This window comes from Lathamus discolor, chromosome 1 (genome assembly GCF_037157495.1).
Source record: "Lathamus discolor isolate bLatDis1 chromosome 1, bLatDis1.hap1, whole genome shotgun sequence".
In the NCBI taxonomy this organism is placed as follows: domain Eukaryota; kingdom Metazoa; phylum Chordata; class Aves; order Psittaciformes; family Psittacidae; genus Lathamus; species Lathamus discolor.
The window spans coordinates 80,465,809-80,482,934 of record NC_088884.1 but is presented as its reverse complement, the minus strand read 5'-3'; the positions used below and the strand labels follow the sequence as shown (position 1 = coordinate 80,482,934).

General features: G+C 39.2%; 1 protein-coding gene across 1 annotated transcript in view; it reads right to left on the bottom strand.

The window, feature by feature from the left end:
* CACNA1C (calcium voltage-gated channel subunit alpha1 C) overlaps window positions 1-17,126 on the bottom strand; it is a 489,049-nt gene that overhangs the window by 148,384 nt on the left and 323,539 nt on the right. The window contains exon 8 of the mRNA XM_065682645.1: window positions 3,932-4,035. Within this exon, the coding sequence (XP_065538717.1) occupies window positions 3,932-4,035 (104 nt within the window). The remainder of the gene's footprint in view (window positions 1-3,931; window positions 4,036-17,126) is intronic.

Here is a 17,126-nt window from a genome sequence, read left to right as displayed (position 1 = left end):
GTGGCCTTCTCAGAAAAGATTGCACTGTCGTGTCAGGATTACATTGACAAAAGGCCTGTAGAAATACTGAGCAATCTGTCTTTTTTTCAGTGAACAAGAGAACATCAGTTTAAGAGTCTGTGAATCTGGTTGTTTTTACCAGAATTCAGTTTGCTTCATTTCTCCCAGAAATTATAACATACATCTGCCAATGGGAATACCAAAAAGCAGAGCATTCTGGAGAGATGTTTTCTCTGTGTGAGGTTAGAGTGGGTCAATATCATAAATCTAAACACCCAGCTCTTTATACTGTTCTGTTCCAGAAGACAATTTCTCTTGCCCATCCTAATGATGGAATGTAGGTAATTTCTGTCTATATCTGATGTCAGTATGGTTTCTCACATTTAGAGTAAGGAAAGAAAGTGAGCAAACCAGCAGAATTCTAGCAGTTCAAACTCTTGCTTACTAATAAAGGTGTAGTACAAGACCTCAAGCCTCATCCACCCTGAAAAGTACATCAAGGTATGGGAGGGGTTGGAAGAGAGGACAGAAAACTAGGGAAAAGTCCTGAAACATCATAAAAAAAATGCTCAAGAAGGAGCTAAAACCATAGCCAGCCTCCCATTCACTCTGGCCTCTTCCTTGGCACCAAGAACATCAAAAGCAGCCAACTGGGTTTTCCAGGATCCTCTCAAAGCAGAAGAAAAGGCTCTTCTCCAGCCCTTCATTTGCCTTAGGCAACTGATTATTTGGCCTGTGTCCTGGGATTTGGATCACCGCTAGACAAAATATAGAAGAAATGTGAATTTATGCACTTAGGTGTGCAGCCAAGAGACCTCTAAGAGGGGCTTCACTGCTCATAGCAATGATGTGGAATCCTTTTGCCTGGGCTCGGGGAGGTCTACTGTGTGATTTGCTCACTGGATATTTCCTTTGGAATACATGCATTTTATATTATGCTCAGTCAAGAGAGGAAGAGGATTATAGCTCCATACATGAATACTCTGTCATACTATTTAGCTTAGCATGTGCGACTGGTAAATTTATCAGAAGGACCATGAATGGATGACATACCTGAGGAACAACAAATTACAAATGAGTTCAAATGAGTTCTTTAAGCAGAGAAGAACTCAGCATATGATTTCTCAGGTTCAATCAAGGTGTCTTTGTGAGTACAATTAATTACACTTACGTATTCAGACGTGATTACAAAAACTAAGCTAATCTGTCATTGACGAAGTCTACATGACATGTTTGGTGAAGTTCCTGAAATAGATAAATAGGAAGAAATCAGAGATGCCCAAAATAGATAAAAAAAGATGCCTGGGAATGCTGCTTTCTATCTAACATAGGACAGGTGGATCAGCTAATAGCAATCTGATCTATTGGATAAGAGTAACAGCAATAGCGAGTTTTAAAAAAAGCTGAACCTGCAAAGTGAACACACTTTGCAACTCAGCAGAATTTAGAACTGCTTTAGAAAGTTAATTGCTTATTTAGCCCGAAGAAAATTTAGAACATTTCTCCCATAATTTCTGTGGTTTTTTTTCATGGATGCGAACTCTTTCTACTTTTTCTCCAGTTGGGAAAAAAATTTTACAGAAACAGTGCAGCTGTCATAACACTGTGAACACAGCCAGAAAAGAGTGACTCACATCTTAAACAAGGTGAATTTCATCTTTGATTTCAGTTCTCTCTACAGATTGTTTCCATCTTTTACCACTAACTGCGGTGGTCTACCTGCAGTATGTCAGGAGGTGGAAGATCCAGGCCCCAAAACACTTTCTTGAGTTGAAAAACAAGAGAGAGAAAATTCAATTTTCAATTACGTACAGAGACAAATCCAAGTGTAGGTAAATTGAATTAGCAGTGCTCCAACAGCATGCACTCCTCAGGGCTGGGCTCACAGGCACTGTTTATCCAATCAGATACTATATAATCTTCAACCACTGTCTTATATGGTCTTTGAGTGCACCTCTGATACAACAGATCATTTTCCCTCTGTCAGCTGGTTATCATCCTCCACTTCTGCTGACATCCTTACCCGCTGATCAGAGTATCCACTGGGAGAAATGCTTAAAATTGTACCCAAAGTATCACTCTCCAGACTATCCAAAACCAGACTATTGCCTGACACTTCATTACTGGGTTGTTTTTTTTCCCCACTCCCATTACTGCTTGGAAAGCCTTCTCTTCACAGCAGCTGTCTTAGCAGCATGTCTCCTTCAGTGGAGTAATGAAGATAGTAGTAATACCTCTTGTAGATCTGCTATTAGCTGTCTCTTTGCAGGATGGCCAATAGTTGATCATCTTCTCCAGTCCCACTACTGCCCTTCTTATGCTGTTGGCCCAAGTACTGAGGATATAATTTTTGTGAGGCATCAAGTCCTCTCTTGCTCAGACATCATTTTCCCTCTCTTATGATCAAAAGAAAAGGGGCTTGCCACTCAGGCAGCAGGTACAGGCTCTGACAAAATTCATTTAGAGCTCATTAAAGGAGGCAGGATGTTGGAAACAAAGAAGAGGATGCATAAAAGTCCTCATGCCGTATTAATCCATGTACATAGAATGCCCGTAGACACCCAGTCATGCCCAAATATGGAATTTGAGGCCTAATTCTAGGAGATCTTTTTATAAAAATCTTGTGAGAGATGTTTTCTGGCTTGATTCCTCTCATTTATGTGGCTCCCCAGGGGTGGTAAAGTTTGTAACTACTGGGGACAATATCAATTGTTTTTAATCAAAACTACTAAAATGGTGCTTTGCAGCGAGGGTTATACTGCAGAACTGAAATACAGCTAAGTGTCTACATGTCTTAGGAATGCTTGAACAGTAGAAGGACTTCTCTGGCTTCTCTGTTCATCCTTAGAACAGGTCAAAGGGAAATGATCTTTTTTCCCCGCATCATGCTAGGCTTGTAACTGCACAATAGAGATGTGCTTAATTGAAGAAGTGTGTCAAAGACACTCTCCAGAGAAAACAGTCTCCCATTCGGCTGTGCTTCAGAAATACTAAGCAAAGTGAACATTCCTCATGTGAGAAGATACAATTTGGCAGGAATCTCATCCCACAAACGCAAAGGGATTTGTCTCATGCTCTCATTCCTCCTTCAGTCCCGCTGACCTTCCAGAAGTTTTACTATAATCCCCTTCTTTGGTGAATGCTGTACTTCACCCACAGAGGAGCATAGATTTGTCCTCTTCCCACAAAGTACAGGTAGAGGTTTTAGGTAGAGGAGCATGCTACAGGCAAAGAGTTGTCTTGTATCCCTTCAATTTAGTCAAAAGACTCCTTCCATACCAGTAGGAATGCCGTATTTTGATACTGGCGCAGCAGTACCCTAGGCCTTCTATTAAGGTTCCTGAGATCGACCCACCGCTGCCCATTGTTTTGGTAATCAGAGAGTTGGAATAGAAATACATATTCAAAAAAATAAACAATAATAAAACGTTTTCCTCGTACTGCTTACCCGCTAAGTACACCGAGAACCAAGTTAAGTACAAAAAATGACCCTATGATGATTAGTGTAACAAAATAGATCCAGGGCCAGTCCCTTCCTATGGCATCATTGACCTGGAAGAGTGGAATGATAATTAGTGAGACAAGCTCAGATTCTGAGCACTGCAAGGCTCCAGCCAAAGAGATCCCAAGTCACCAGCAGTTAAGATTTTCAATAGCCAGTTTTCTGGAAGTTTATGACAGGTTGACATTAAAGCAATTTTGAATGCCCTGAGATTGAATTTCTTTGCCAGAGAATAACACCTCTTTTTTTTACCTGTATTGTTATTTGCAATGTTTGAACATTTTGTCAAAATACTTGAGAGCTGATGTGAAGCTTCCTTGGATTCAGATTTTTAATCCCCCTGAAAGAATCCTGGTGACAGGGAAGAGCCCTTATTATGGAGTCTTGCCCTGTAGCATTGGAAAAAGGACACCAAAACTGTCAGCTTACCCGCTCAACACACCAAGAACCAGATTTAGAACGAAAAAGGATCCAAAGATGACCAGACTGACAAAATACACCCATGGTAACTCATAGCCCATAGCGTCCTGCATCTGGAAAGACGAAGGAAAGTTAGAAGACAGAGAGGGAAAGCAGAAATGATTAGGCAAAGGAACAGAGGGAAAGGTTTGTAAACAGAGCCTGTGGTTGGTTTATGCATGATCATAGCATGTGTTTCTGTAAGTTCTCTCTGATGTGAGCCCTCCTTTGACTGCATTTTTCCTCTAGCTGTTTCCTTACAGGCAGTGATTAATATAGGCTGAGATATAACCACGTGCCATACTGCCACTTTTTTAGATGTATAGACTGTCACTTTCTGGAGTTTTCTTACAACACCACAAGGGTCCATCTGATGATTCCTAAACTTCTAATCACTGCACATTCATAAGCTATTTGCTGCCAGTGAAACTACTGCTAGGTTGTGGTAAGCATGGCCACAGTGTGTTGTCGGATCATGTTTACTCCCCATGTACCTCAGAGAGAGCATGTGGTAACTGTGGGCAAATTTCCCTGACAATGCCCTGGTAATCTTCACAGTTTACCACACTGAGGGCAGTAGCTGTATGCTTTTGAGGAAGAACCTTTCAAGGCTCACCGTATTCTAACCTGGTCAAGCGTTTTCAAAAGCCTTCTCACAACCTTTCTTTACCTTCTTAAAGGAGGAATCTTTCCTTCAAAATTTGATTCCTATGCAACTGAATACTCAAGAGAAATTGAGACTGTAAATTGAGTCACAAGAGCGTAGGTCTGGCTTTTACAGTACTACAAGCACCTGCAAATGAATCGGGCAGACTACTGCTTTAGCGCCAGAATCTGTACTATGTGTAGAGCAACTCTACCACATAAGATACTGCATATATTCTAAAAGTATCTGCACATGAACACAATTTAACTTGAAGTCTTCTTCAAAGTTGAACATTTTGGAAAGTTGCTAGATACCTTAATAGAATCTCACTTTCATGACAGCATCAAAATATCAGAGTCCTTTCTTCACTACTTTTCATAAACACTTGTCTCCTAAGCCAGACATAGCATCATTAAAGAAACAGATGGTGGTTAACATTTTCAGGAGCACTAAAATGATTGATAAACATAAATTGCAGACTTGCAAGTACCTAAGGGCATAAAGCATCCTAATTCCTTTGTCTTCCATGCTTTTGAAAATTTTATCGTATATCGTCCTCTCCTCTGAAACCTAAGCATTTGTTGTGATCACACAAGAAATATATTCTTCCATACACGGGCACTGAGACACACTTCAGAGGAAGTGATTTGACTCAAGATTCGTAACAACTCAGGAAAGTAATTTCAGCCCTTCAATAAGACAAGGCAGGAGAATAACACTAATATAAGCAGTTCTTTGTGGATGAAAGCCCATTATCCCTTTCTCTTTCAAAGCACAGTCACTAAAGCCCTTGTCTGGCAAGAGTCCACAGTCAATGGGCTGATCCAGAACTCTATCTCAGTGCTCCTTCAGCTGCAAGTGAAGTAGACTCATTAAAAAATAAACTAAAAATCTGCCTGTCTGAAAACAGTTCATCAGGTCCTTCCTCACAGGATTAATACGACTGGCGGTCAGAAGAAAGTACGTGAACATCTAACATTCCCTGAGCATATTAACTAGCTTCCCTTTTAACACTTCTGTTTGGTTAGTTTACAAATAATACTGAATATTCTTTACGTTTGCAAACCACACTTCAACCCACATGACCAAAAAGTAGACACCTCTGGTGTGAAACACATCAGTGCTTTAGAGTGAACTAAACATTGTGGCATGTAAAGATGGAAGCAAACATTCACCTGAAATCACAGTGGAAAAATCAGGCAGACAAAATGCAACTGCCAAAGCTGGAATTAAGAAATGAGACTTAATATTCTCTCTCTTTTACAAAGAACACAACTATCTATATAAAGCAATCCATACAAACAATGAGTATGGATGATTCTGAAAAACTGTCATAAGAATTTACCAATGCAGGCACAATGATGACTCCACTTCCCTCTTATTATGATAGATGGTGATAAAAAAGCCTCATCTGTCTGCTATTTATCTTTAGACAGGTTTTTTCTTTTTGTCAGCTGGGAAAGTTAGTTGGAAAAGTAAAACTTAAAGCTGTGGTACAAGTGAATCCTAACTAGCAAACACCAGGGTGCTGGGTACAGAATTCAGGTGCACGTCAGGGTGCGTTTTGTGCTACTTGGGCATGAAGAAGTTTCCAAATGGCAAGAAGCTTCTATTGTGGTCTGGTAAAGTATAGAATCAGCATGTAGCGTACTCTGGTTATTCCCAATGCCTGCACAATTGCATAACAATTGTACCAGCCAGCATCAGCACAAACGAATCCTGAAAAATAGATGGGCATTCTGGTACAGCAGAGTATTTGGGACTTCTCAGACTGAACATTTAGGAGATGTCCTGGGTTCAGCAGTAGCAGTCATTTTTCTCCTTCTTAGTAGCTGGTGCAGCGCTGTGTTTTGACTCAGCCTGGGAACAGCACTGATAACACAGATGTTTTAGTCTGACCAAGGACTTTCTGAGCCTCATGCTCTGTCAGGGAGGAGGGGAAGCTGGGAGGAAGCAGAGACAGGACACCTGACCCAAACTGACCAAAGAGGTATTCCATACCACTGCACGTCATGCCCAGGATGTAACAGAGAGCTACCTGGAAGGGCTGGTTCACTGCAGGGTTGGACTAGGTATCGGTTGGTGCTCGGCCGAGTGGGGTTGGACGAGTTATTGGTCAGCTGGTATTGAGGTGTTGTATTCTCTTCCCTTGTTATTTCCTTTATCATTATTATTACTGGCGGTAGCAGTAGTGATTTGTGTTATACTTTACTTTACTAAATTGTTCTTATCTCAACCTGGGGGAGTTGCATTCTTTTTGATTCTCCTCTCCGTCCCTCCGGGAGTAGGGGGAAGGCAAGAAGGGGGGGAGTGAGAGAACGACTGCGTGATTTATGGCTTTGTTTAAACCATGACAGGAGGTCAGCTTTTCATCTCCTTTTTATTGCCCAGTTGTATATGTAACAGAGGAGCTGAGAAGCAGAGACAGTGATAGCTTCTCAAGTGTGGAGAAACCATCAGTATGTGGCAGCCTGGCTCTCTGTTTCTGTACTCCCTATGTTTGGTGCTCTCATGTCTCATTTTCTTTAGTAGAAGTTGAGATTATTCTATACATTGTGGGACTGAGCCACAGATGACAGAAATGTATATGTTGATATAACATTAGGTATTTGGTAAATTATATTTAAAACCCCCATTGATAAAGAGATTATACTCTGTGAGCTTACTATCTGCTCTTGAAAAACATCTGCAGGAGAAATGCAGAAATACAGGCTGCTTGGCACAAGTTTAGGGTTGAGGGGAAGAGATAGACTTACTCAGAACAGTAACAGCAATATATCAACATTTAAGAAACACAGAATTCTTGTCTGAGATTGTATCCTTCCAAGTACCTGGAAATGTTTCCTCCAAAATGAAAGTATCCTAGAAGCCCAGGATAGACTGTTCTGAACAGCACAATGCTCCCATACAGTTATCAGTAAAAACCTTGCACCTGTGTTCAAGTGAAACTGCATCCTGGAAACTTCTCATAATTCTGCGAATATGTAGCTATTAATCATATGTGTATGAATACACATGTCCTGTTGACTGCAGTTGGAGGCTTTCATGTCAAGTGTAACTTCGGTGGCAGAGCTGTTTTAATCTATTTATGCTGTTGAAGCGGAGAAACTGCAGAAGGTCATGACAGGATCAGAAGTGTTACCATTTGTACACTACAGACTGCAGAAAATATCTGAAAAATGTATTTTGCATTGTTGTCTACGGTGAACAGGAAATGGTTTGGTTACAGGTTACCTCTCTAGGAAAGACAGTACAACTCAGGACACACAGTTCATCTCTCTGGTCACTGAGTGCATTGCTTCCCCCTGAGTGTTTACTATTAACCATATGAACCTCTACAGACAAGGTGGATTATCTTCTAAATTTACAGTTCTGAACAAAGACCATCAGCCAGCATAGGTCTAAATTATAATATTCTAGCTACATAGTCAAGGCGATTGCAACCTGATTAAGCACATATAGTGCAATTGTTAGGTCAGCTGGAAGCACAGCATCAGTGGGAATCTGCAAATTGCCATTTAAAGAAGTAATTCTGCTTTCTGAGTCAAACTACCTGACCTTACACAGTTCACCATCTTAACACTCACACCTCACTACTCTCAAGAGTGAGAAAATTGGTACATTTCTAAACATTAAAGCATCATCCATCAGCAACCTCAGAGATAATGATTTTAGTTCCCTTCTCATGATTTGCTACATACTCTCCCTGCCACCATGAAGACATCATTTTGACTCGCCATATTTCAGCTTTCCAATCTGCAAAGTGGGATACAACCTTGCCTCACTAGGTCAAAGGAACCACTCATCGTCATGACTAAAAGAGGGTATTTCAGCATATTTGAGGACCGATGGACCTTGTGTACCAGCAAAGAGCTTTACCTTTGCCAATAATCCTTAATTGCTATCATGACTATGGCATTTCAACATCCAGTAGGAGGCTTATCTCTTAATGACACAAATAATCTCCTAGAAATAACACCAGGATTTTTAATTATGAAGTTAGCTGATCACAATTAGAACCAGTATTTTCAGTAGGGGCCAAGGAATAAGTCTGTTTATAAATAGACGTTTGTGCCTATGCCTTCTGGTTCTTCAGAAGACACAGGTGAAATTCATATTGATGAAGCCACAGGAGATATGCACGCATTACTTGTTTACAAGTTTGGGTCTTGTTTTTCCCCAGGAATAGTAGTCTGACACATTTTGCAAGTATCAAATTTATTACACAAGCATCATACTTCAAATCAAATATCGGAGTCACATCATCTATTAAATCATGGCTGAGCATCACCAAGCACGTAGTGGAGGTCTTTCAGTCACTTAATGGGAGGGGTAGACACAATTCACTAAATTCTGCTGACTTTACAGTTCATACACCCACACCCGGACACTTTGTACCAAATGTCTTTCATAAATAACTGAAAGTTACAGGAAAAGTTTAATGCACCACAGAAGAGCAGCTGCCACTGAAAACCAGCAACCTGAAAAGTTTGTCTTGTTTAGTGCACAGTACCGGAGAGCTGCAGCATCATGGCAACTAAGTTAGCTAGGACACAAGGGCTACAGTCCTATTTCATGAATAAATTGCTAATTGATTTCTAATGAATACAGAATGTCATGATAGTGTTTTTCAAATGTAGGTCAAGTGCTTCAAGTATTCTATAATGAAGTATATAACCTTTCACAGAGTAACAATAATTGAGAGAAGGAGAGTACTCAATAAAATTAAAGACAGTAAATTTGGAAATCTTGTGTAGAAATGCTATTTTATCCAGCCTATATGAGGAATTTGCTGCCTCAGGAAATGATCTAGCCAAATGTAACAGTTATAGCCAATAGCAAGATCTCTAGTTTAAATGAAATCTTTCTTGTAACAATATAAAATTGGAGAATATTTGGAGCAGGAGATATTAGAAAGAAAAGGTAACAATTGTCACTGAATATATCTTCCTGCTTGAAGCCTTCAGTTTGAAAATCACCTTTTTCAGGAAAAGTACCTCCATAACTTTAAGGATGTGTAGAAGTGATTTCCTCAGCTTAGATCAAAGATTTAAAGGTAGCCTGGCAGGAATGGCTCCGTGGATACATAAAGGGCCATGCATATACTAATGTGAGATTTAGATATTTATCACTGATCAATTACAAAGTAAAGAGGTTTGGATTAAAACATAAATTTTCCTTTTCCATTCCCTTGTTCCTTCTCTTCCCATGAATATCTGGGTGAATGCTTTTCATTCACACGTATGCTCATGGAACTACTATGTTAAACTCTGCTTAAACAAAACTAGAAATATTTTTTTATAGGATGGGAGACTGTTTTGCACTATGAGAGAAAAATGTTTTCCTCACAATTTTTAGTCAGAACTCAGGTACAAAAACAATTGAAATAAACAGAAGATCACAGAATCAAAATCATAGAATAGTTAGGGTTGGAAAGCAACCCTTCTATTCTTTTGTTTCCATTATATCTTTATGCTGCTTTCATGATAAACTCTGCGGTTTCTGAACCTTTACAGATTGACTAAAATACTTTGCATTCATACAAGTCAGTGAACAAAACAGATCTCATAAAATCAGCGTAACATTTTAGGAGTAACTAAGACGGGGTGAATTTCCCAGAAGGTGCCTGAATAAATTTGTCCAGTGAAGAAGCAACACTTTCAAAGATTTATTTTTCTGCCTTTCCTCCTTCTAGCTATATTACAACAGCAGAAACAGCTGATGAACAAAACATTCATCCTGAATGGGAAAAAGGATATTGCTGGCAGTTCCCAAGAACATCCAATTAACAGCTGTAACTGGCAATAGCATGATTTTTGTGGCTAATCTGCAAACAAAAAATAAACTATTTGTTCAATCAAACACTCTCCTCTGGTTAACTTCTCAACTGCACAGCTGATTTGGGCTTAAGAACACCTTGGCTTTGCAGTACTTGCAGTCTTTGCCTTGAAAGCTTTTGCTAGTAGCCAGAGCAGGCAGAGGACTTGTGATGTGAAGGTTTGACTCCTTGCTTTCTCTCAGCTTCTTCTCCATAGAGACGCAAGACATTTGAGACTGCCTTTTTAACAGTTATGCTCTTAAATAACCCATAGGTAGGTAATTGGACTGACTATTAATACTGTGACACAAACCAACCCCTAAAAATGCAAAAAAATAGTATTGTTGGTTAGCCAAACAAATCCTGCAAATTGTATTTTTCTCTGATCTCTAAACAGTACACTTCTTATATTATACTGGTTTCTTTTTAATGTAATATTTGTGATAAATATATTAATTACAAATTTTTGCAACTTATTGTAAGCCTCACTGTTCTTAATATTAATATAACAAGGAAGCTGCTCATTCTTATTCACAATTTCTATTTTTTTCACAGAACTATAAATTCTTAAAAGAAGCCCAGAAAGATTTCAATGAGGTATAACAGAACTAAAGCTACAGTAAGAAGGGATACTGTACTAAAATTGACTTTCTATGTATGTTAGGTTCCAAAGGTACTTTTTCTAACCTGCGGGACAAACTATGGGATTTCTTCTTTAGCACTGAAATCCTCCACATCCTGAATCTGCTGATTTGTTTGGAGCCTGAATGGTGTGAGGCTTCTGCATGTCATGTCAATACAGACATGAAAAAAGCACATTTTCGCTAGAGAAATTCCTGTCTGGTTTCCACATACACCTCAAGTAAGTCTATACACAGCATGTATCCGTCTGACTTCCTTCACAGAAGGAGAAAGAAAATAATTCTATTTCTTATTACCCATTGTATATCCTTAAAAAGCTGGATTTATACTTAGTGCATTATTACCCTAAGGATGAAGATTCCACTTTGCAGATCCTTCAGTATTTAAAATCTAATTAGTTGTCTTTGCTTGGTTGGTTTTTAATCCAGTACTCATGTATGTGCAAAATTTAAGGCATATGAATAATTTCATTGAAGTTAATGGTCAATAATTCCATTGAAGTCAATTGTCATTATTGTTACCAGCAGAAATGAAGTGATATGCATAAGTACTTTATTTGAATGGGATGGGGCACAGGACTGGGAAAAATATATGATAAGGAGCTCATTTTATGAAATTCCTTGGGAAAAAAATCAGAAGTTTAATGTGCATGGTGACTAAAAAATTAAAAAAAGATTAAAGCATTTCAGTCTAGACATTCTATTGCATCATCAGAAGTATCATCATTTATCTTATCAACCTGAAATACTCTTTCAGCCTTCCTGAGTCTTTAACACAGGTGGTAAGGAATGGGAATTTAAGGTCTCAGAGCTGAATGAAGGTGAAAGAACAGAGATGGGGTAGAAAAAATACAAAAATGCAAACCTTATAATAAGCAAAAATAGAAAACCTAAAATAAAACTAACTTTTATAGACTTAAGAACAATGGGATAAAATTGCTTCTGAATGGCTTAAAACATAAGCAAAGGACTCCAGATGCCTTTGTTATTATTCTGGGTAGAATTTCTTTCTAAGCATCAACATCCTGATAGTCTTAAATTTGACTCCAAGACACAGTTGCTCCTCATTACTGTTCTGCAATACTCTACATTTTGTAGCTGGCACCATCAGATGGATGAAAAGGAGAGACTGGAGAGTTCAACCCAGCTTCAGTCTGAACTGATGATATTCAAAGAAAGGAGCAGCACTTGATCAGTTGCTTCTGTTAAAAACTGTTCGACAACTGCGTTTCTTTTATTTTGAATTACTGAAGGAGAAGGCAAATTTTAAGATTGGTTGTCCTCTCCAAGCACTTATTTTTAGATACCTTCTTACTGTGTTACCTCATTTATGGAATTTTATAAATTCCATATGTGCATTCTATATGGCTATACGGACATATATAACCTTTCTTCTTTTTTTTTGTCAGAATGTCCTCAGGAGACAGGCAAGACAGAGCTGGATGAAGTGCACAGGGCATCATGAACCAGGGCAGAGGACGCTCTAGACAGGTTATTCTGCTGTACAGTTACGGTAGGATCAAAGCAAACAGTGTAGGCAAGATTCATCCTACGTAGGCAGTGGGAAGAATAATAAAATTCGTATGTGTACCTTGGTTCCCCAATTGTTCTGCATGCTCTGTAATGATGGAAAGAGCAAATTAAAATTCCACTCTGAGCTAGAAATATTGGCAATTTGTACAGAACTCTCTGCAGGAGCCAAATGGAGCTATTATCTGAGAAAGGACTGCCTTGACGAGGACAACAGAAGTCGTCAAGAGAAGAGATTAATTTGTGACAGAGAATCCTTGGAAAGAATCAAAGAAACTGCAGCAGAGTGTGTCCAGAAGAAATGGGGCAGACAGATTTGAGAAAAATGGGAGTCTGCAGAGGTTTCTTCTTCAGCTCTTCCGACAAGACTACATTGAATCTTCTGTAGATGTTCTCACCCAAGTACACCTGTTCTGATCCATGTGAACTGTTTGTTCTAGAAAAACTTTGGGTATAACTATAGTTCATTGCTATGCTGCCTGATCTCTCTGACAAGGAGGTGATGTCTCCACAGCTGACCAACCTTCCTGCACAGCACGATAGAGAAGACAAGTGAAAGCAGTGCTGGCCTCAACCTCAGAGGTGTAAGAGCACACAGTCCTGCAGAAGATACACCTTGACTGGCTTGGACTTCTTGGGGAGACTGCGTAAAAGCATGAGCCCTGCAGAAGAGCCCTACCACAATGCTGCAACCTGTGCAAGAACAAGGTGAGAGTGGAGATGTAGAAGCACTGCCTTACAACATGTCAGCTGCTTGATAGCAAAGTGCAAACATGTAAAATAGCTGTTTGATCTTCTATGAAACTATGCAGTCACAGTGGAATGCCATTTTGCTATTATATGAACTCCCTTCAATGAAGAACACATAAAAGATACGAAGCAAACTGTATTTGCTTTTTGTTGCATACAGTATGCGGGAAGTGTGCTGTTACCAGTAGAATTTGCCAAACATATTTCTTTTAACAGCCTTGAGTCATACTCTCATCACTCAAATACTGGCCCCACCTTTTCAAGTATATGCACATTTTCTCAACTGGGAAAGACTGTATAAAGTCAGAGGTGTAGAAAAAAAACCGAACAAATTTTAACCACTTTTCAGCCCCAGATTACTGATACTGTATGCAGGCACTGAATCCTTCCACTGTGTTCTTCAGCCCCCTGTACATAATCACTGGAGTCCACAACATTCTTTCATTCTTTACTAATCTTTTTATGTTCATATTTCAGTTGTTTTCAGGTTGGGTGCACATTGCTCTTTGTAGTCAGCTGTTCTTTAACAGATTGAGCTATTATGGGGAATATAAGGTCTCTGTCTGAGAATGGGAATAGAATTAAAACTTGCATCCAAATACCAGCAGGTCAAAATGTCTGTGGCACACAATGATTGAGCTGAACTGTTTTCCCACTGCAAGCTATTTCTGTTGAAAATGCTTACTGATCCCAGACTTCTACAGCACTGCAGCTTGCTGGCAGGACAGGAGGTCAATACTGACTTGGGTGTGTTTACTACTGTCTTAATTAAATCTGTAATTTTAAATGGCCATCACACAAGTTTACTGTACAGCTTCAACTAAAGGCAAAGGCTACTGGCATTTCATTTCAAAATAGAGGAAAAAATTTCAACCTCTCCCTTTACTTAAAGAGAACAACAGTGGTACGGGGTTTTGTTTTCACAAACTTGCAACTTTTATTAGCACTAGGAATGTTTCAAAGGCACAAGGATTACCATGGCAAATCAACTATCTGAAAAGCGGATTTAGCTGACAAAATCTCAGCATGTTAAATTTTGTTTGTGCAAGTACCATGGGGAAATTCCTACAGTCAACTTCACTAGGGGAGGGAAAAGAGAAATGATCAGGAAGCCACCATTTACACTTCTTCCCATCCCACCTGTACTCTTTGTGCTTTCTTGTGGGACTTTACCTATTTTTCTGTGAAAGCTGGAGGGGGCTACGTACATCTGCAACATGTTTGGCAATACAGAGATTCTGAACTCCTACTGAAAACATTAGTTACACAGTGAGAATTCCTTACATCAAAGACAAATTCTGAGCTCAAATAAGCCTCCTGCATTGCTACCTCACCCTCTTTCTCCAGGTTTAACATGTAAGAGAAAAAAAAAAAAAGTAATTCAATAGATTTCAATTCAGGTTAGCATAGAACATGTTACCCAAAACTGAAATACTGAAATTCATGTATTGCCAAGTGATACAGAAACTCACATTCTAGAGTGTGCTGGAACTGCTGCACTTTGAGGATGTAAATAATTCTCTCTAAGCTCTTCCCTTAAAAGTCTGTTGTTGTTTGGTTGGGGTTTTTTCCTAGGTCACTTCTAAAGACACTAGGCCCAGAATGAGCAGATCTTCAGGGCTTTCCACAAACAGCTTGTAGGCTAGTATGCCAGGCCCTTGCTCTTGATCCATTCTGCTTGTTGATATAAGTGGCTGACAGACCATTTTCCCTACCTCTTACCTCCTCAACAGCTAACATCAACAGCAACATTACTTTTGCCTCTAGTTATAGGAGATTCATGTCATTGATCCATCTGCAGAGTTCTGCCCAAGTCAGGTCCCTATACAGGTAACAGCACCCATAAAGGTGCTGTATTCTCTCATGTGACTGAGTACATAAGTGAATTAGCTTGTTGGGTGAATTTGCAATTTGCAGAAATGGCATGTAGAGACCTCCAAAAATTATTTGGACTTGTGTGACTTAATCACGATTTGAATTCAGGCCTCCAGAGTCAAAAGAGAGAGCTTTACATGAGTTGCCTGGTTCCCATGTAAGTGTGTATAGTTTTTTTCCCCTTTTAAAAGGACTTTGAAAGTCATCCAAAAGCCCAAAGGCTATTGAGCCACAGGGCTGATAGTTCTTTCATTACAGCTATTGCAGCAGTTCCATCTCTTACTGCTGCTTAGTTATTTAAAAACCTTTTCATCTTTTAAAGGCTTTGGAAATTCACTCCAAAAGAATAAAGTGCTGATTTCAAGCATGAAAATATCCCCTAGGATGGTGGGTCTCCAAATCTAAAGATTTAATTTCATCTTAGAATTCTGGGCTATCCCTTCCTGGCTCCGCTTATTTGGTATTTACATTTGCACAGCTGATTATCCAGAAAGGATTTTCTGCCTGTTTTACTGTCCTGCTGTTTTATAACTGCTTCTATTTATCTCAGTGCAGACTGATAGCAAATTCTACCTCAAGTATATTAGAACAGCACTGATTGCTGCATGCACAAGAATACGCAAGCACACACTGTTCATTGATTTACATAGTCAATTAAGTTCTTAAAAATAAAGATAATGAAAAACAGTACTGTAAGCTGTAGATAATCACTACCTTCTTTATTAAGTGGAGGCATGACTGTCAATTCCTTTTTTACACTTGGTCACTATCTAACCCAGTTGCCTTTGTAGACAGTTCTTGATCTATGATATTCCTAGAAATCAGTTCTACATTTTGGATTATGAATCCAACTTTCATTTGTGAAATCACTCACAAAATTCTCAAAATGTACAGCATCTAGAACTACACCTAAATCTGATACACACGTTAGTCACTCACAGATATTGTATGAGCATTAGAAGTTCACTGGAGAAATTACTTTCAAAGATTCTGAATGAGGTGCAACTGCACTACTGGCAGACAAGATTGCCCCTTCTCTTTTTCTTATGAGTTTTATCAGCAACATCAAGTAGGCGAGATCAGCATGATGTCCAGGACTGACTTAATTTAGATATGCTTTAAAAACCCACAGTATGGATGTTCTGTGGTAAATTTTCCCCTGACTCAGTCCTAAACTCTTAATTTTCTACTTCTGGTCTCTTTAGGGAGATGTGCCCAATGTTGTTTTTAGGCCTCCAATTTAGATGCAGTTCAGAGGATTGGTGTTAGAAGGAAACAGTTCTAGAGGAGGCCATGGGTGCAGCTAAACTATACACTTACAATGTATGACCACCCATCATACTGAGTCCTTTAGTCCCACTCAGGCAGAAATTCCACTCAAATCAATGAATAAAGCCAACATTCGTGGATCGATTCTCTCTGAAGGCAGGAAAGATTTTTATTCACAGTAAGACTGGTAAGGGTTTAGTGGCATTGCTCTTTGTCTAGAAAACAAGATGCTGAAACAAATTAAACTCAAAATAAACATGAGTTTTACAAAAAGTTCTAAACCCACCACTTGCATTCTGACCTTGGTCATATGCCCCTGTCTTTTAATTTCCAGGGTCTAGATAATGAACCAAAGTCTGTTATTTGTGAATTTTTCTGGAGCATATGTGTCCGAACTTAACTCTGAAGACAGTTGTTTCAGAAGGCAACAATCTTCAGTTCTTGAAAAACTGGTAGTAGGGCCAAAGCAGTGCACTCACAGAGGCACTCAAAATCCCAAGTCATATAGGATGATTTAGCTCAGTAGCTAATCTCTTAATTTTATAGCTCTGGGATAGAAGATTAAAGACAAGAAAGGTCTCTGGTGATTAGACAGTAGCAATTAGGAAGTCTAAGAAAGAACAGAAGAAACCATAG